The 20,500-nt window shown below is 37.7% G+C and overlaps 1 protein-coding gene across 16 annotated transcripts in view; it reads right to left on the reverse strand.

Moving 5' to 3' along the window:
- Positions 1-20,500, reverse strand: part of NUMB (NUMB endocytic adaptor protein) — a 90,633-nt gene that overhangs the window by 19,575 nt on the left and 50,558 nt on the right. For 15 of the 16 annotated variants that reach the window (XM_053945119.1, XM_053945126.1, XM_053945125.1 and 12 more), the window contains exons 2-3: positions 15,071-15,214; positions 3,186-3,260 (exon numbers count right to left, since the gene is read on the reverse strand). In XM_053945119.1, coding sequence (XP_053801094.1) covers positions 3,186-3,260; positions 15,071-15,196 — 201 coding nt within the window. In that variant the 5' untranslated portion in view covers positions 15,197-15,214. Of the gene's footprint in view, positions 1-3,185; positions 3,261-15,070; positions 15,215-15,567; positions 15,585-20,500 lie in introns of those variants that run through there. The other variant, XM_053945122.1, reaches the window with a different exon arrangement.

Genomic DNA, 20,500 nt, shown 5'->3' on the forward strand with positions numbered 1-20,500 from the left:
CCTTAAAGTTACTTTCCAGTTGGCACTAAATATTTTAAACTCAGTGAAATGTTTCTGAAGAAACTATTTAGAGCTTCATGTCCATCTACAGGAATCTTATCAGATATTAAATGCATACAAAGCCAGCAATATATCTCTGCTAAGGGAATAATATAAACTACATTGGTAATACACCACTAAGGAAAAATGCAAGTTCTGTTGATAATATAAACCCACGTTAATAATAAACGAATAGCTAAATATGAGGGGCTTTGATCTTTTAATGAGACTGTGATGCCATTTCATCAGACAGAAAATTACAGTATTGTTGGTGTGCAGTTTCAGAACTATAAAACTGTAACAGAGTACAGTGTGGATGAGGGATTCTTGAGCTAAACGTGGCTTCTTGTACTCAGCTGTCAATTAAGCAATGTCTGAATAAAATGCTCACCATCACTTGCTTGCAAATTCTGCAAGATGCAGTGCTCAAAAACAATTATACCCATTACAGGAGCAAGTAATAAAAAAATCCCTGAAAGGTTATTTCCCACAATAAAGAGACAGAGATATTTGTTTGCATCTTTCCTTTCAAAAAGCAAAGCAGTAATTAAACTATTCCTAAAGTCAAGATTAACACTGTTCTATATTCTTCTCAGCAAATCCCATAAAATCTTTTAAAACCCAGTAGTCAGTCCTATAAAAGAACAGTCTTCAGTTCCCCAAATGAATTGCCAACTCCTGTACAGCAAGAATTAAGAGGAGAAAATGTATCTATTAGAATAAGAAAAAACAGACAAAACTTAATTTTTGGAAGCTACAGGATACAAATATTTCAACAATTGTAATTTTTGTTGTCTGGATTTATAAAACCTACACCTTACATGCAGAGAATAAAGTTTAAAATAGCCCACATACACTTCAATGTCATTTAACCACATTAAAAGTGAAGTCCAATTTCCCTTAAGCTAGTCTTTCAGTTTGAGCACTGCAGCTCAAACTTGTAATTTTTTCAAAAGCAAGAGAAAGCCCATCAAAATAACTAAGTAATATGAAAGCAAGGAGAATGAATTGTTTTCTCATCACATTCCTCACATGCTGAGATATCACCCAGTGTTTGGCTTCTGCTAAATTAAGAGCGTCTTGTACAGAACAGAGCTTCCAGTAATGGTGATGTCCTAAAGAAATGCCTCTGGTTTAAAATCCACATACTGGGTTTTAAGCAAGCCCGCCCTGAGGGGCAGGGCTTGAATCGCAGTAAGCAGCTCCAAATGGACCTTGCATCTGATAGAGTCTAGCAACTAAAGCATACAAAGTAATTTCAGTAATCTGAATCTTCCTCTTGGGGCACAAAGAGAATTTCACCTCCACTGCTCAACTTCCAACACTGACAAAGGAGACAAATAGCAATTTTAAGAGATGCACACTTGTATTTGGTGTACACATAGACATCAAACAGCAGAAGAAATCAAAACTATCTGAAGAAAAATGTAAATTTAAGAGAATGGGTAAATTCATGCCATCCACAATTTGGAATAATGACATAACATGGATTAAGGAAATCGAACTATGTACTTTCAGAAAATGCTGTCTAACTGTAAAGGTGAGATATCCAAGTCTGATGTTTGAATCAGTAATTCATGTGATCAAAAATCACAACCCTAGAAACCCAGACTCCAGAAGAAACTGGGTGCTATGCTTTTACTATGTCTCATTAATTATAAGCTTAGCTACACTTAGCTGGCTCATGGACTTGTAAGATTTTTATAAACTAGAGAACAGCTACTTCACAGCATAGCTCCCCAGGGAAGAAAATGAAACAAGTTGCACAAAGTAGATACTGCAGTGCTATTTGGTGTGCTAACAGAAAGTATTCTGAGAAAACCAGAAAAAAATCAGAGACAAAAACGGATGCAATTGATTATGCGGTCAGTAGTGCACTTTTAGGTACGTAAACTAAATCCACACAACAAAGAACTCATTTATATTTTGTGTGGCCCTTTTTAATAAAAATCAATCACTAATCACTGCAGACTGAATGGGAACAGATGGGATGCGGCTTTAACAGGTTACTATACATTAGCTGAGAAAGAAAAGAATGAAAAGACGTGATTTCAATCAGAGCATTAAACCAATTCACAAACTTTGCAGCACAACAGAAGGCAGAAAAGATAACCCATAATCCTCTGCTGTGTGCTAGGAAGAAGGGAAAAACAGGTTTAGATGGAAACCATTTGAGCTCTCAGACTTGGTGAGGAAAGGGATGTCCAGTGGCACTTATTTTAAACCCGCAGAAGTGCAGTAGAACAGTTTGATGGACTTGTTTGATGGATTTTGTTGAGGTGCAAGGATACAAGGGTTTCTTCCACTGAATGCATACTGAAGAATGTATGTAGATAAAACATGTAAGAGAAGTGATGACAAGGATTGCAGTTCTCTATCTCTATTAAAAATTCAATTTTTTCATGTCCTTTTTCCTGTTCTTTTCAATGATATTAAAGCCTCAGTTCCTTGACAGACTGATCACTGCCTTTCTGGAGTTTGCTATTTCCACAGGATATTGTGGTATTATTACTGCAGGAAAGAGATGACAAGACCTCCTCAAATGAGCCACAGAAATACAAAGAGCTTTGAACGAGTGCCATTTACAGGAGCAAACGCTCACAGAAGCCAAACTAAGAGCAGCCCATTTCATGACATGTCAGAATTAGGCAGCCTTCAGGCCACTTTGAGCAGATGCAAGCCAGATTATTTCATGCACAACTACAATGCTGCAGTGCATTAGAAAAAAAAGCATCCTAAAACAAGTAATATTTTGTATAATAATGGTGAATTAAGTCACTATTAAAGTGGCAGGCAACAGAGGGAAAGAGAGAGAGGGGGAGAAGAAAAGAGAGAGAGGGAAAAGCTGTTAAAAAACAATGGTTGAAGTCCCATGTGGGTACCAACTTAGCCTGAAAGGTCACAGAGAATTTTTACGCATTTGTTTTGCAAATAGTTTCTGCAAGTAGAAAGAACAGTTGTAACTCTCCCTCTCATCATCAGATTAGCACGTCCCCCCAAGAGCAACAGTGCTCTCAAACTGGCCAACTGTTCTCCTAACATGGGTCAAAAGTTCAGTCTTTGGCTGGAGCGCTGCTCTGAACAGACCTTTTCCAGTAACGCTTACAGCCCCAAAGCCAAGGTTTTCATTAAACAAATGTACATACAGATTTCAGCCTCTTCACAGCATCTTCACAGATATGCATTCCTCTGGATTCGTCCACTTCAACGTGTCCCAGGTACTGCAGGAAAGAGTATGGGGAGAAAAGGTTAATAGCAGCTCCTTAAACTCCCGGGGTTTTGATGAATCCAAGCTCTGAATTCATCTCAGTGCAGCTGATGCGATAGTCATTACCAAAACTTTGCCAGCTTTCTTTAAAACCTGCATTTGGGGATTTGACTGTGTATATCTATGGGGGCACCAGCATCAGCAGAAAAGCATAATACAACTAGAAATTTGGAGGAAAAGACAGACTTTCCTTACTCAGGGGAAAATATGTAATTGAAAGTATTGAAAACTGTGCTTTCCTGCTTATTCATCATGAGCTTTAGTCATTTTTTTTACTAGCATAGCATGAAAACCTCACATCAATATAGAGATGGTGGTGAATAAATAATTTTTGAATAATGATAAATATATTTAGTATTGAAAACCAAATTACAATACACAGTAAGATGACCAAATATTTTTGCATGGTAATGTCCAAATATGAGAAATTTGGCCACCCCTTTGTTGAAACTGTAAACCAAAATTGTTTCTCTTCATTACAACAGGCTGTTATGTGGATACTGAGACATTAATCATTCTTACAAAGAGGGGTTAAAAAAAAAAATCTGTTTTCCACAGATTCATCTTACCAAGCACTACTTAAAAATCCCCTAGCAACACAGCAGTGAATAGAAATGTCAAGCTTCAAAGCTTTTAAATTTATAACCCAGAATAATATTAGTCTATAGAGAAACCAGTTGCAAGAAATATATGTCAAGAGTGTAGTGTTCAGGATACCATGGATCATTTTACACTCAAACTTTTAGCTTTAATTTTCCCAATTTCCCTGTCTTTTCCAGTCATAGTTTTTTTTTACTTTTTATAGTGAAAGGAAGTGTTCTCTCAGAAAAGTTCATATCCTTATTCAAAGTACTGAATCCTTGAAGAAAATCAGAGAAACTACCAAAACTTTGCTGAAGTTTTGTAGGAAGAGCTATAGGTGAAAGAAACTTTCCCCGGTTACTTGCCATTCTAAGAGTTGAATGCAATTCAGCATTTAGATTCTAGGCTAGATAGAGAGTGAATAAGTGGTTTTAAAATATGACACAAGAATCAATGTTTGCAGTAGTAAACACAAGTTTAATAACCTATTAAAATGTTGCACTCGATAACAAACTATTCTGTCGTGAGTTATTTGAAAATCCTAGATTTTCTTTCTACTAGACTTGGACAAAAAAACAACTCACAGTACCATACTGAAGCACCCTCAGATTGAGAGATTCAACTATATGGAAAAAAAAAATCAAGATTGTTTCAAAGATTTAATAGAAATTGGAAAGTTGAGTTTTTTCTTGCAACGCAAGATGCTCCAGAAGAGAAAGCTCTATATATCATTAAACTGCTGAAAGATTTACAATATCTTAAGTGACAGAGAGCTTTAGTATTAAATCTCACTATGTGGCATTTTTTTAAACAGAGTTAAATGTGGATTGAACAATTTGGTAAGAATTTCATTTAAATCAGCCCTCACAGCTGGAGAACAGCTTGAAAAATAAATTGCACTGCAATTAGAAGGTAAATAAAAGATCTGACTCTTTAGAGCTTTTTCAAAATGAGCTCTGTGAGGCTGAAGCCTTATAATTGAATGCTGGAGCTGCCAAAACAGCAACTGTACTCCCTCGGTTGAGCTTGCTGAACACTTGCGCAAGATCTTCATTTCTCCAGAGCACGAAGCAGAACATTTTAATCCTAAAAATACACAAACAGTAACAACTAAAGATGCAATTACTGTGTGTCTGGAAGTACATATGTACATCATCAACTACTTGGTTGTGCCACGACTTCTCTGGGAAAAGTTCCAGATGCAGAAATTCTGTTGTACATTTGTCATGAGAAAGTTTTGGGTTTAGTAACTTCTCTTTAAGAAGACAGTGATATAGACAGGAACAAGGCTGAGGTTTGTACTGGACAGAAAAAAAAAATATGTGTAAGGAATAAACCATCTAGTTTGCATGACCATTTGTATCATCCATCCAGAGGGCAACTTCCAAATTTCCTGACCTATCTGCACATCTCATTCACTTCAGTGTAGCCAGAATGTTTCCAACTGAAGACTCAAAACCATTCAACCCCTGTACTTGGCAACCTGCCTCTTGCTTGGAAAAGGGAGAAATGGACCAGGGTAAATATTGCCTCATGTCACACTGCAAAACAGACAGCCATTCTCCCCTGTGTTGCCAAACCTCTATTCAAGTCCCATGTTCCAACTTTCAGCAATCAGTCATGCCACTGCTGCTGGAGACAGCAAGTTTAGCTGCAGTTTTCATACTGCTTCCACTCCTGTGAATGGAGACATTATTACTCATATCAAGTGCATCTATCCACACCAAAGGGGTACAATCCACAGACCTCACTGAGCATCAATCAGTTCTGAATTTTAAAATAAATTACACTGTCACACAATACTTCTTTATGATATAGAGGACAAAAGGCACTTTGTTTGCATTTACATGTTACCCTTCTAGCTCTTCATACAAAGAGGAAAAAAACTTGTTCTTGCCATTGCAGAAGCCAGTTCTGCAGAAGCCAAAAGCTCATCATTAGCACTGGTGTTGAACATCTTACAGCAATTTCACAATTATTCTTGCTTTGGTTTCTAATTTTTTGGGATGGAGTGGTAGTGTGTTAATTGCTTATACATGCCAATATACTTTTCTTTCTTGTAAAAATGAATTTCAATTCTATAACCAGAATGCTGTGGTCCTCTTCTTTTCATAGCCAAATGCCCCTTAAGCAGCAGGTCCCTTTCCAAGTCGACAAGCTTCTTTCATCAGTCAGAGTAGATATACACAGCTCCTGTATTTAACCAGTGCTACAATATTTATCTGGCTTTTAATGGATTGTAACCAAAGACAAAAATATTTCCTCAAGAAGACTGGCAAGAAATTGTCAAAACTGAAACCTCTTCTAGTGTTTATATTTTAATCAGAAGTGCTAAATTGTAAATCTAACTCAACTTAGCCTTAGATTTGAAATATTGGCTCAACTAACTAGTGCAACAGTATTTTAGGAGTGACATTTCAAAATTTAATAAAAGAAATACAGCTACTAGTTATGAGTCAGAAAGGAAGGTTAAACACCAGAATTCAGGATTTCAGAAAAATAAACTATTGTTAAACTCTGTTGTTACATTGCTGGAAAAGGATTACAGGGAAACCACTTTAAAGCTACACAAAGATACACTTTAAAGATACACAAATCCCACACTTCTATATGCAATCTTTCAGGATCTTTGAAAGGAACTTCCCTTTCAAACTAAAGGAGAAGAAACATACTGTTGAAGTGCCTGGGCAGCCACAGTCCTATATAAGTAAAATCTCATGCAAATCCATGACAGCACGTTATCACAAACGCACTCCAGAACGGTAAGGAAAGGAGTACCTCTGACATATTTGCAAAGAGCATTTCTTGTCACAGGGACTGCTGCAGCTAGAATTCCTGGAGAAAGTGAGTACTTTTCCATCAGGAAAACGCACATAGCAGGAATGCAGTATTAATATTGAATGCACTCCTACTTAATTTCCATAGCAACCAGTGAATGATAGTCATGACATCAGCAATTCTCAGACATAAGATGTTCTGTAAGAGATTTAATCGTTATACCAGAAATTAACCACCAGTGCTTTTACAGAAAGCTAAAATCCATGTGGGCCAAGTCCACATATAGAGTAACACAACATAAAAGCTCTAATCCAAATAAAATACTTTCAGGGGCTGTTGGAGAAAAGTCCTTAAGGCAAACATCATTCAATAGAAGCACTGCTTGTATTAACATTTTTAGCAAAAAGAAGATGAGATTATGGTACAGCAAATTAAACCAAAAAACCTTTCCCTCTTCATCACTGATTTTTATGTTCTCTTTCACTGAAGGTGGTGTTTGATACCAATCTTAAACCAAACATAAACCAATCGACACAAGAACAAGTTTAACTGGCACACAGAAAAGCATCCTTAGAATCTGAAAAGTGCTTGAGAAAATTTATTATTTTTCAACATTTTTAAACTTCTTCCAGCTTCATCTAAAAACCAACCACTCAAGTTACCATATCAAGTGTTTCTGGTGAAGTTTTCCTACTGTCTTCTCACAAATACATGCTACTGAAATTGCTCCTACTAAAACTTCAAGGGCTGATGTATCAGATCAGAAATGAAACACCATCTGTGTCCTAGTACAAGCAATACTGCCCTGATCTTCTTTGTTTTCATTTCTCTCTCAAATACTTGGCTGACTCAGTTTACAAAATTTCAAAGTTCAACAATAACAGCTGGCAAAAAGATCCTTCACCAGAGCTCCTTCAACCTGGAAACTCATTCAAGCCAGTTGTGTTTGTTCAACTCTGGTTAAAAATATGCTTTTACAATCTCTCTTTGAAACAGACTCAGCTACACAAATAATTGAAGTTCCCTCTGTATCAGCAGATATGCAACATGCACTGTTTTATTTGCAGTAACAGATTAGGTTCTTTGGATTACATTTGAAAGTAGATGGACACAGGAAATGAGCTTACTTGAAGTCTTGGCCAAGGTGTCCTGTGCTGGGAAACGAGCTGCCATAAAGAGGAGCACACCAGCACTTCTTGGTATTTTTCCTAGAGGCAACGACATTCCTCTTTCTTCCTGTGTGGAAGTTCTGGTGTATTATTTGCAACAGTAAGACTGTCTACTTGACATCTGCATGTGCAGATATGCTTCTAGAATTGCCATTGCTCAAGAATTAAAGCCTGAGCACCAAAGGTTCAGACTGAAATGCTGTCTTGCAAGTAGACATAAGCTTAAATCCAGAAATCCTGGATATGTCTTAAAGCTGAGCTACTTTTCCACTGACTTCTAAGATTTACATTGCAATGTTCAATATTTTATTTCTCTCCTCTCACACCCATGCTCCTGCTTTCTAAATTTATTAGTTTGAAACAAATGTTTGCTCAGACAAAGCTGTAGAAGCACAGACAACAGAAACTCTATGATTAAGCATCAACAAAATTTAATTTTGCTTAGTCCAAGCTATAGGTTAGTTAGGATGCTACACACATCACCAGAAATCAAAATGTCTCACCAACCTGTTAAATTCCTCAAAACAGGAACCGTAGCAGCCTATGACTGCTAAATGTCTCTGAATAATGAGGATCAAAAGAATCTAAAGCAGTACCTATACCAGTAGTTCTCCCTATTTTTTACATCACACCCACCTAAGAGCCACACTGAGCATTTCACGTACTGGCTCTCACACAACCTTTATCATTGCCAACAGAAAAAACATCATGAGTCAGGAATATTGAAGATGCAATAAAGAAGCTCAATACAGGATATACAAATGCTATAGTCTTCATTTTCTCATAAATCCCTAAAATGAGGCAGAGAGGGAACTCAGAAGGTTATGTAGGACAGCACTTGCTTCAGGGCAGGATCTACTTCCACATCTACATCAGAGAAGTCAGCCTTCAAGTATTATGACATTTCTGTAACTGAAGATCAAAAGACTAGACCTTCTACCCTGTACTTTACATGTCTCACTGTAGAAAGGGACGTTACTTTGCCGAGTTGTTGTTGCTAATACATATCCTAAATTTCCCTTGATGCAGCTAAACACACTATTTCTCCTAGTCCCATCACAGATTCACATATGTACTGTCAGACTTTGGTTTTCAACTGTATGCCCTGATGTGCAATTCCCATTTTTCCAGGAATTCAGCACTACTTAATAAATTTAAAAGTTTCCTTTAAAAAAGGAAGATAAAATATAAAGGAAAACCAAGTGTTGATAGCATGAAGTTTTATACACACACTGCACAGGTACATACAGGTGTACCTTTTCTTCAACTCCTGCAAAAAATTCAGTTTCCATGTACAACACTGGGGATCTCCTCATTTAAAAAACAGAATTAAAAAGTATAACCCAATGAGAACTGTTTGATTTCCAACACCTAAATTACATTTAAAATAAATATTTCTGCAAGCAATCCAAACCATTTTAATTGTCATATCTTTAAAACAACGTGAAGTTTATAAAATTATTTAAGAGTTTCACCTTTGCCAAAGACAGCAGGGTTTTTAGAACTCAGCAAGAAGCTTCATTTAAAACTTCTTGTTTGCAAGGCCATTCAAACAAAACTACGGGTTGGACACTAGGGTAAAAAGTTTAAAAATTAGGGATCGCCTTACATTCGTTTTAGCCATGACAAAAATGCATAGGAATATATTGGAGGTAAGCTTCACACTTTCCATTATAATCACCATCTTTTCTAATTATCTGACTGCCAGCCTTTTTCCTGTGATGTTAAATGCTGCAGGATTTTTTAAATGTACCACTGCTTGCTGAAGGTTAGCATTCAATAGGAATGATTACTGCTTATCATCAGTTCATGCCTTCAGAGGTAAAGATTTCTAGTGTTTAATGTGTAAGGCTGCACAACATTTCAGAAATCAGCAGATTTGTCATATTAACTTCTTAAAAATACTTAACATAGTTTCCAAAGACTATTCAAGTACCTCAGGCTTTCACAGTGAAAAATATCACATGCTTAACTTAAAGGCACTTCAGCATCACACTGGTAAATTCTTTCACAGCTATTATTCAAACTAGAAGTACATTTAAGACATAAAACAAAAGCCACAGTCACCTGTGCTTGTACCAGTCTTTCTGACCTGGAGAAACAGAATGCAAGTATTTATAAACTTATTAAGTATAAGAAGTTATTTTTAATATGAGATTTATAAATTTGATATGGAGCAATAAAGTTCTATACGCAAATTCTAAAACTAAACAGGACAGCTGGGCATCCAGGAGTGGTGTGAGAACACAAAGCAATGTGACTGAAATGGCTTAGCTCCTATTGGTGGCGGTTTCAGCAGCGCCACGTATGGCTCAACAACCTAAACACAGGGACCCCAGGGATGAGAACTGACATTCACAGGTCCCAGTGAGAATAATCTACAGGGCTTGTGCCAGCTGTTCCCTTTCCTTTTGCCTCTTCTTGAACACAAAGCAATACAGTGTCTTCCAAACATCTCCTATCAAAGCAAGGGTTAGACAGAAAACAGTTCAAGAGTACTCGTTCTGAAAAGTCAATTATTTTACATACGAAAGTACAACAGTATCCATACAGTTGTTATTTGTCAACCCTAACACAGAAATCAAATTCAGTGGAAAGGCTAACTCAAATGATACCAGGTACTCAGCAGTAAACCCTGGATGCCAGAGATAGAAATGTGATTTGTTACTCTTCCACACCAGCCTTTTCACCCACGTCTTTAGTCGAATTAAAAAATGCAAGTAAACCTGCAGGTGATATACAACAGTAACCTCAGATGCCTTAATGTCAAAAGAGACTGACCACCAAGAACATGGAATTGACAGAACAAAACTAAATTATCCAAGTTACACACAACTGTTGCATCTTCTGGAACACCAGGTAGTAATCAGCTGCTAATATTCTGTTAATATCCTTTTGGTCAGAACCACCAAGAATTTGCAAATGTTTTGTTTGTTTAGTTCTCTTAGGTAGAAGGAAATGACCTAATTTTTCTGATATACATTTCACAGGCCAGTTACTCCAAAGGCATTTGTATGAATGAAAACCACTTACCCAGAGGGACACTCGGAAAGGCTTTTCACACAAAACAAGCCCTAGTGTCAAATATTTCAGTCATTATACCACAGAACAGCTGCATGTTTTCAGTGAGGTAGTGTCTGGAGCAAGAAAGCAAGTTTGAAAATGTGTACGTCAATGAACTTCATTTGTTGCAATTCTAATGTATAAAATTGTGTATAAATAAATTCTAGCACTGATAAGCACAGCTGTAATGTCTGTTAGAATATTCAACTTCTAAATAGTTTTAAATACCATCTCTTCATCCAACACCCCTATATACTGCATGTATCTGGTACTGTTTTTCCTCTCAGAGGAAGGATTCACTACTGAACCACAGTATTTACCTTTCAATTTGTTAGGACGGTGGAAAAGAATTTGTCTCTGAAAACAGACTTCTGCACAGACTGCAACAGATGTACCAGTGCCACATTTAATAATGGGGCAACTCTTGTTGAAAACCTATAAAAGCTGCAAGGTATTATGCCTCCACACCACCAAAGCTAGGAGAGCAACGCCATTCGAGTTCCCAATGGAATTGCAAAAGTCTGCAAGTCACTTTTCTAAACACAAGTTTATCATCCTTTTCATGCCTTTGCAGACAGACAGGACTGTCACTCCCTGGCTCTCGTTTCAATCTAACTTTAGCAGATTCAAAGCAGTTTACACAGAAGAGCACTACAGGAAAGTCAGCGGCCATTGCACAGCCCTATCTTTGAGTGTCAGGTAACCACCTCAGGTGTGGTTAGATTTCCAACACAGAGAAGAACTATCTGTAATTACATCTGGATACACTAAGATGACTGAGAAAATATGATCAATACCTGGCTACCTGCAACACAGCCCCACCAATTAGCAGAAAAACACAGACTGTTAACAAAAAGGAATGCGATTGACTAAAAGGAACAGTATTCATTCATGATTATCACCACCTCCAAATTTATGAGCACAGCACTGGAGAGAACCAACTGTGGACCAAATCTACTTCCCTGAATTTTAAAGCAACACAACAGGAATTTTGCCAGTACTTTCCACAGAGCATCTTCTCTCCCAAAGGGAAGACAATCCATATATATATCAGATTTGCTCAAAATCCAACAGAACACTTAATGACTAACAATAAGGATCAGCTGTGGACATAGCGCAGGAAGAGCTTCAAGAAACATGCCAACATAGAAAACCTTTTAGTAATATTAAATCTATTTGCAGTACAGCATCCTCCAAGCACAATGAATAAGCAGCTACTGGAGTCCCTGCCCAACACTAACAGAGTGAAGCCTGAAGGCAGGATGAAATCCTATTCGCAACACGACTTTCAAAGTGCTTCCACATGCTCTGTAACGTCTAAAAAAAGGATAAATCTGTGGTAGCACTCTACAAACACCCAAGCTCTGGGCAAAATATAAATGCCCAAAGGCAAGAAGTTAAAAACCAAACCAAATTAAGAGATCCTTTTTTTAACAAGAGAAACCAAGAACAAATGTTCCCTTACATGTTTGCACTAGTCTCCTGTCTCTATCTCAAAAAAAAAAAAAAAAGTATATTAGCATTTTACCTATATAAAATAGTAAGCATTAGAAGTAACAAAGTCCACAACTTGGCTGCTACCACACTAGTCTCATGTATTTTACTTTCAAACAAAAAATCCTACAGACAGTTGCAGCAACATTTATTTAGAATTCTCAGGTCTTCACTGAGTACAGATGAAGTCTTCATCATCCCTGAAAGCAAGACCAGATTCTGGTCTTGCTACTCAGTTATGCTTTGAACTCCAAAGAATTAAAGACGATTTTTAGAGAGCAGGCAAAGCAGATCATAACAAGTAAGAACAGACTAATCCTGTGCACCCCCTCCCCAGCTCCCCCATCATATTCAAGTGTGGTTGAGCAGCTACACTACAGACAACAGACCACTTTGGAATTCCCACTGCAAACTTAAAGAAAACTCAGGTATATTCACCATCTTTCATATTTGAATGCATTCCTATTCATTAACAATTCATCCCAAAATATCTCACTCCACTGAGGAGCACCAGGAAGAAAAGTCACCCCCATCAGATACTTAAGGACATAGGAGACTGCATACTTTTCCTGGAATGCATGAATTCCCAAAAAATACCCAAGACAGGCATAACAGGATACTCTCCTTCAATAGCACAAAGTTCTATTCTTTCTGTGAGCAAAATACAGTACCACCCACTAAAGCGATGACTCTACATCTGGTTTATCTTGTTCCCTCACAATGGCACACTTCCTGTCTCTATCTATTCAACACCAGTTAACACCCACTCTGCATCGCAAGCCTTATAAAAATTTCCACTTTGTCCATATCAAGGCACACTATACTGGACAATAAATTCTAATCAAGTAAGATAAAATGCCTCTTAATATTAAATTATTCTGAATTTTAGTTTTCACATAATTGCAAGTTCTTTGGATATTAATACTCTACCATTCCGACCAAATCTAGAAATGTCCCTTACATTTACCTTAAAAGCATTTTTTTTCCAAAGAACAAATTAAATTAATTCAGTGATTTCCAATTAAAAGCAGACTAATGAGTGAACATAAGTCCCATTTTGATGGCAGGATGCAGAGACTCATCCATTTCTGCGCCTTTTCAGCACAGAATAGGCCAAAACCTTTCTTGACTTTGGGTACATGTGCCCAGAATAGATGAATGCTTCATTTAAATACAGGAAGCACTTGTCATTAGAAGTGCAAGTCCTGACTGAGAGTTTAAAAAAGTCAGTCTTTTAACAGTGTGGAGTGGTTCACACCCTTTGTGTTAGTAAAGGATTGAAAAAGTCTGAATAAAACTAAATGCCAAGAAATTGAGCACTCTGCTTTTCAACCTGTGTAATGCCTAAGTTATGAAAAAAATCACCATCCTCAAACTTACAGCTCTGTTCTCTCCTAGACAGTGTTAAACCTTAATCTAAGTTTGAGCTTTCCCAGAGCAATTACTTTCAAAGCTTTGGCAAAACACCATCTCTGCTCAGTACTGAATTACAGTTCCTTCCTCTTAGCAGAAAAATAACTCAAGACAAAAATATGCAAGCAGCCATGAACTTGAAATGTTGTATACACTTGAGTCTATGTAAAAGCACAAAAGCAACTCTAGTAGGGTAAAGCAGGGCATTAAACTCGTGTGAAAGTTATCTCATACTTACCACATACCTACCAATCCACAACTTCACAAAAACATGCAAGAGTCAGTTTAAAGAATTCCACCTAGCAACATCACATGTTTAACTACTAGACAAAATCACTTTAAGCACAATACAGAGAAAAACTAATGGAAGGCCCATAGGTGTCAGAACCATAGGCTGTGTTCCTTGTACATTGATATTTAACCCATTAGCTTTCCTCAAGCATCACCTCCTTCCAACCTATTGTAGATCTACTGTTAGTGTACCTTGAGGAAGAAAGGGGAGCGCATGCAACAAGCCACCCTAAATTTTCTATCTATTTTTATTCTGGTATTTATTAAGTACTAATATTAAATATTATTCTAAAGTATTAAATTATTGTTTCTTAAATAAAGAGGAAGGAGAATTGGACACAAAAAAGAAATCACCTATTTATAATAGTCTGATAATCTGGAATGAGTTATCAGAATTTTAAAAGGTAATTTCAGTTTCATATGCATTAATAATCTGTAATATACACACACAAGATCCTAGCACAGAGGCATTCTCTGAAGTCAGCAAGTGCTTCTAACCTCATGCACTGGTTGAAATCCCAGGTGTTACTTGAAAATATTTTCAATTATTGACAGGGAGGAAGGATTGCTTTCCAAGCACAGACCACCACTTATCTTACAAGTCAAACTGTAACCATAACTACACTTTTAACAGAGAGAATTGAGTACCTTTTCATGCAATCCAAGAGGTTTATCATTTCTGATCTTCCAGAGAAATGAAGACAAATATTGTATTACTCCTCTATCAAGCTACATTATTTATTTCAACTAGATAATAATGGTAGGATATCTCAGACTGGTTTTCCAAGGCATTTGTTACATGAGCCATCTGGTTTTAAGAAAAAAGCCACATCCTCTGCAATGAGAGCCAACTGTAAAATAGGTCAGTGTGTAATGAAGCATGTCTCTGGTTTATGCTTGCCAAAAAAACCCAAATAACAATTCATGGCAAGAGTCCTTCATGGATATCCAAAAGAAAGGCAGTAACTCTTACCTTTACAGGAAAGCTACACTTGCCAGTACGAACACCTTCTTCATCAGTCTGCCACTGATGAGGCCTGCTGGCCTCTGGGACGTAGACATCTTTCTTTCTCCTAAAGCTTTGCCGTAATTTGTTCATTTCTCAGACTTTCACGCCCTAGAAGAAGAAAAAAAGAATACTGCCAATAGGCACCAAACACACATTTAGCCACTTTGGGTCAACCACTATCATGACAAATGATGCTGTGGAAAACCTGAGCTTTTGCAAAGATGAATGGAAGGGCCTGTGAGAGGAAAATATTTTGGACACAGATTCAGAGAAGATGGGTATTCACTTCAAAATGGAAAACACAAATCCACATTACTTGTTTAACATCTTTCCACAGCAACTGAAGCATTACACCCAGAAATAACTATTACTGGGAGCATACGGTTATCTAAAATAGCTGACAGAGAAGCTCTGAAGAGTGATGCACATGAAATCCTGCCTCCCCAAATTTAAACACCTACCTAAAGCAACCAAGCAGGACACCAACAGCAAAAGCTTCCAAGGCACTCATGCAAGGCAAGGACTCATAGCTCTAAAACTGCTCCTAAAATCAGGTGCTTGTGCTGTTCATTAAGTACAAGAGATAGGTTCACACGTTTACTGAGGGGAACAGTCCAGCCCTTGCTTACTCTACTGGTAGAATTCTTGTAGTTAAATGAGAAATACACTTCTTCAAAAGGGGAAGACATTGCTGCAAATATACTTCTGAAGCCTAGAATTCAAAACTTCGTATACACTACACCTTTATGTATCAATTTCTATATACAATCCAATTTATATTTTAGACTTGCTCACCTTTACTAAATTCAAACTACAGAACTACAGTTAGCCAAGAAGCTATCAAAGAAATTACTACTCATAAAAAGACACTATATTCACCTAAAGAAGTAAAATCATATGGGATACAAAGTGGGGAATACTGAAGACATACTGAAAGGCTTCTTGAGATTTGGTCGTCATTCCTGAAAAAGAAGCCTTCTCACAATGATGACATATCATTTTGATTGAAAAAAAAAGATGCTGAAGAATGCAAGGCAGCAAAATCTAATTGGATTACATAAGCTTATTTCCCATTAAACTGAATGAACTACAGAATATAGATATTTACAGGTATCAATGGCTGGCCTTTGAACAAAAGCTGCTTTAAAAGCAGTGGAACACCATTTTAAACCTTGAAAGGAACTAGTATCTTCCAGCTAAAACTATATGACATAGGTGAGAAAAATCAACACACTCCTGTTTGTGGTATCTGACATTTAAGAAGTTTAAAGTCAAAATGCAACTATTTCAAGCTGAACAAAAGTCAGAAATTAAAAGCATTATAGAAAATCATTGCCCATCACTAAGTACAAATAAGAAATTGTTTTGCATCTCATGGTGCCTTTTAGCTATGCCAAATAACAAAAAAGGTGTGCATTTTGTTAATGACTCTGTGAAACTTCCTTCAGCAACTGTTACTTTCTTCCTCAAGCAGCAGATAATTAAAGAAGTCAGTTCCCACTATATCTTCATAGCATGATACTGGCTAATTTCTCTAGAATCTTCCATCTTTCCATCACCTATTAAAAGAAATACTGTATGATAAGTAATAATTCAAAGATATACCCACAGATAAAGAAAATACCAGTATATCACTAGGACTGGGTAATTTAAGTGCGGTTAATTGTTTATGCACAAATAAGCACAATAGTCACATGCACAAGTTCAGTGGCATTTGAATTCCATTATTCCTGGGTCTTGCAGCATTCTGGGTCTTTACAGCATAGGGGATAATTCCTGAAGTATTCCTACACTAGAAAAGAGCCACACCAAAGACCACTTTTACAGCAAACACTGTGCTCAAAGTTACTTGATGAGCATTTGAAAGCAACAAGGTGTGACACTCCAAGCAACCCAAATCCAAACGCAAATTAAGTGAAGGGTTGGGATGTATGCTGAAGACTACAGGCAACTGTCCCTAGTAGGTACCTAGAACAGCCAGGAGGTCTAACAAGCAGTGTAAGTCAGGGATGGGAAGTTGCTGAAGGATTCTCAATCAATTATCTAGTTATAAAGAAGTGTTAACTTCATTCCTTCATAGCTACAAAATGCTTGTCATAACTAGGAACATAAAATATTTTCTTGAATTTGAGTGGATTTAGAGGTTAGAACATATGTGCAAAATAAACATGTGCATTTCTTACCACTCAATAAGCTGAAGCAGCTCTGTTCTGCTTTCAGCTGGGACAGAGTTAATTTTCTTCCTACTGTACCAGTAGCTGGTAGTGTGTTTTGGATTTAGGCTGAGAAAAATGCTGATAACACATCGGTTTAGTTGTTACTAAGGAATGTTTACATTAAATCACGGTCTTTTCTGCTTCTCACTCCATCCTACCATTGAGCTGGCTGCAGGGCACAAAAAATTGTGAAGGGACACAGCTGGGAGAACTGAGCCCAGCTGACCACAGGCATGTCCCACAGCATATGGCACCACACTCAGCATGTAAAACTGGGGGAGGGAAGGAAAGACAGAAGGAAGGACAGAAGGAAAGGGGTACATTCAGAGTGACAGTGTCCTCCCAAATAACTGCCATATGTGATAGAGCCCTGCTCTCCTGGGGATGGCCAAACACCTGCCTGCCCATGGGAAGCATTACATTAATTACTTGCTTTGCTTGTCTGTGTGGCTTTTGTTTTACCTATCTTTATCTCAACCCATGAAGTTTTCACTTTTGCTCTTCTGATTCTCTTGCCCATCCCACGGGGAGGAGGGAGCAAGTGGCTGGATGGGGTTTAGTTGCCATCTGGGGTTACACCATAACACCCTTCTATAAACATTGTTTATTTTACAAGCTATAAGCCATTTAAAAATCTCTGAATGTGCAAAGGCAATTCTCAAAGTTTTAAGAGAAGCTGCAAAGCTTCTATTCTCCATCAAGGCTTAGAGAGGCATTACAGCAGTATTAGTTATTTATTTTGTTTTACAAACTGCAGACAGAGGACTCTCTGCATCCATCTGAAGGAATCAGAATTTCAATGGAGGCCATTCAATCACCTCGGGCAGGTGAAACATACTGCAGCAAATCTCTGCATGGCATCTCAGCTCATAAGGACAGACACACACTTTTGTCCCCACTGCAGACTGGCAGTGGCAGAGCAAAACCACTGCTCCAGCTGCTTCGGTGTAAAGTGCAGAAATCTAGTCAGCACACTGATTACAGCCACTGATTACACACTGATTACTGGACCTTACACTCCAGTGAGGGACAAACGGACAGATACTCCACTCTGCCAAAAGAGGCAACAGACTCTTAAGTAGACACAATTAGATGCAGTAAAGCTCCTCTCAGTTTTGAAAAATCTCAAGGTAACTCTGAATCTCAAAAACTTCAGTGAATAGCAAAGCAAGGACTGAGGACAGCACACAACCACTGTACCACTTGTGAAAAATCGCAGTCTAATTGCCTTATAACATTTGCTTATGTGAGCATTCTGTTGGACTTCTCCCTCCCGGGCATTACTGGTGCCCAAGAGACTGGCGCCTTATCAGACATTTATTCTGACCAGGAATCTCAATCCCCAGGGGAGGATAAGAATAAGAGTTCCTCAACTACATTTTGTATGAGAAACTGAAGTGGCATTTTGCCCAAAGTATTTCCTTTTCACCAAAAACTAAATCCGTTTTCCTACATATTCTAATTTTGAGGTCATGTTGGCAACAAACAGTTTAAAAATAGCTTATTCTATCTAATAGAAATGCTGACAAACAGCAAAATTAATTTCTTGTCAGGCAACCAGGAAGCTCTCTCCAATGGCCACACTTTGGTTTTCTGAAATATCAGACTTATGAATAGGTTGCAAAACAGTATAAATACCTAATTTGCTGGTAACATGCATGTCAGGACAACATACCTAGAGCCGTCACCTGATGGGAAAGTGTTAAATAGAACAATTCACACAGGCTGCATATTTGAGGATTCAGGAGAGAAGCACTTGAATAGCTCCAATTAAGTGCTGAAATTTTTACTAATTTTGTCTGGAACTCAGAAAACCTAGTGAAAAGTCAAGATAGGGAGCTCAAAATCTAATTAAATCACAAAACATAACATTACATGAGGGACAAATTGCCAACAAAGGCTGAAAGCCCTGAGCCTTCTGGAGGAATAAGGAAACAGAGCCACATTGGGTCCTGGTATGTTTCAAGGTTATCTTACTGCAGACAGCTGAGTATCTCAATGGTCATTCCCACTGGAGGAAAAAAAAAAAGGCAAAACAAACTCCGACAAAGCAAAACAAAACTACCCACACAACAATCTCCACCACTTTCGTAATTCAAGAGATTTCAACATGAGACTAGACATTAGACCATTTCCCAAAGCACCTACCTACAAAAGGTATCAAAAAGACAAAGTTTTTAAATTTATGTTGCTATTTATTTTTATGCAGATTTATGTATTTTGGAAACAGAGCTCCAAAGGCAATTTAAGGAGAGCTGAAGCATCATTATTCTTCTGACCAACAGAAAAACTACTGTTTACACCTCTATCAGTGCACTGACAGCTCAGGGGCAGAGTTGTCAGAAACCACAGAGACAGAAACAACACTGTCATGGATAAAAGTGCATGTTGAAGCACTTGGCTTCACTGCCTTGTGCACCATCAGGTTATGGCTGCAGAACAAATTACTGCAAGATAAACCAGCATGTTAATTCATGTCTTGTTAGCTGCTCTGCTGTACAATTGTGTTCACTTTTTCCCTTCAGTGAGCACAAGCCAGCAATTTACCCTTCAGTGGGAAATGGGTAAGCTTTCATATTAACTAAAGTTAGATCAGGAGGAGGCTGCTGATGATGCAAATTTGGAGCTCAGCTGTGCAAGAGTTTACCCATGTAACCATACCTTTAGATAAGCAGTTCATTTACACTGTGGATAGCTGTTTCCTGCAGAGCAGTTGCTGCTACTGGGCAACCCAAACTAGAGAATCTGCAGGGCAGAAGGACAATATGGGTACCTGGGTACCTGAACTGCATGCACAAATTCAGCTGGTTAGATTGTAAGCTAGAGTGTACTACATGTTTCACACTAAGCAACCACTTACAGTTTCAACACTCAGGACAAAGAAACAGCACAAACATTTTTATCTTTCTTATGAACTCTAGCCTTCATAAAGGTTATTTAATCTGCATTCAATTATCTATTATCTTTTCTATTTGCAATGAAAAAGGATAAAAATGGGTATTAAGTCTTCAATTTTTTAAAACCATTCAGCAGGTGTGGGATTACTATCCATTTTCTTTCAGAATTTAATACTGTTTCCTATTTAGGAAAAAAAGGAAGTCGTGGGTCAAACAAGGGCAAAGTACTCTCTGCAGCCTGCAACAAATGCAGAGTACCCGGGGCAGGAGGGAACACACCC

The sequence above is a fragment of the Vidua chalybeata genome, chromosome 6 (genome assembly GCF_026979565.1).
Source record: "Vidua chalybeata isolate OUT-0048 chromosome 6, bVidCha1 merged haplotype, whole genome shotgun sequence".
Lineage (NCBI taxonomy): Eukaryota > Metazoa > Chordata > Aves > Passeriformes > Viduidae > Vidua > Vidua chalybeata.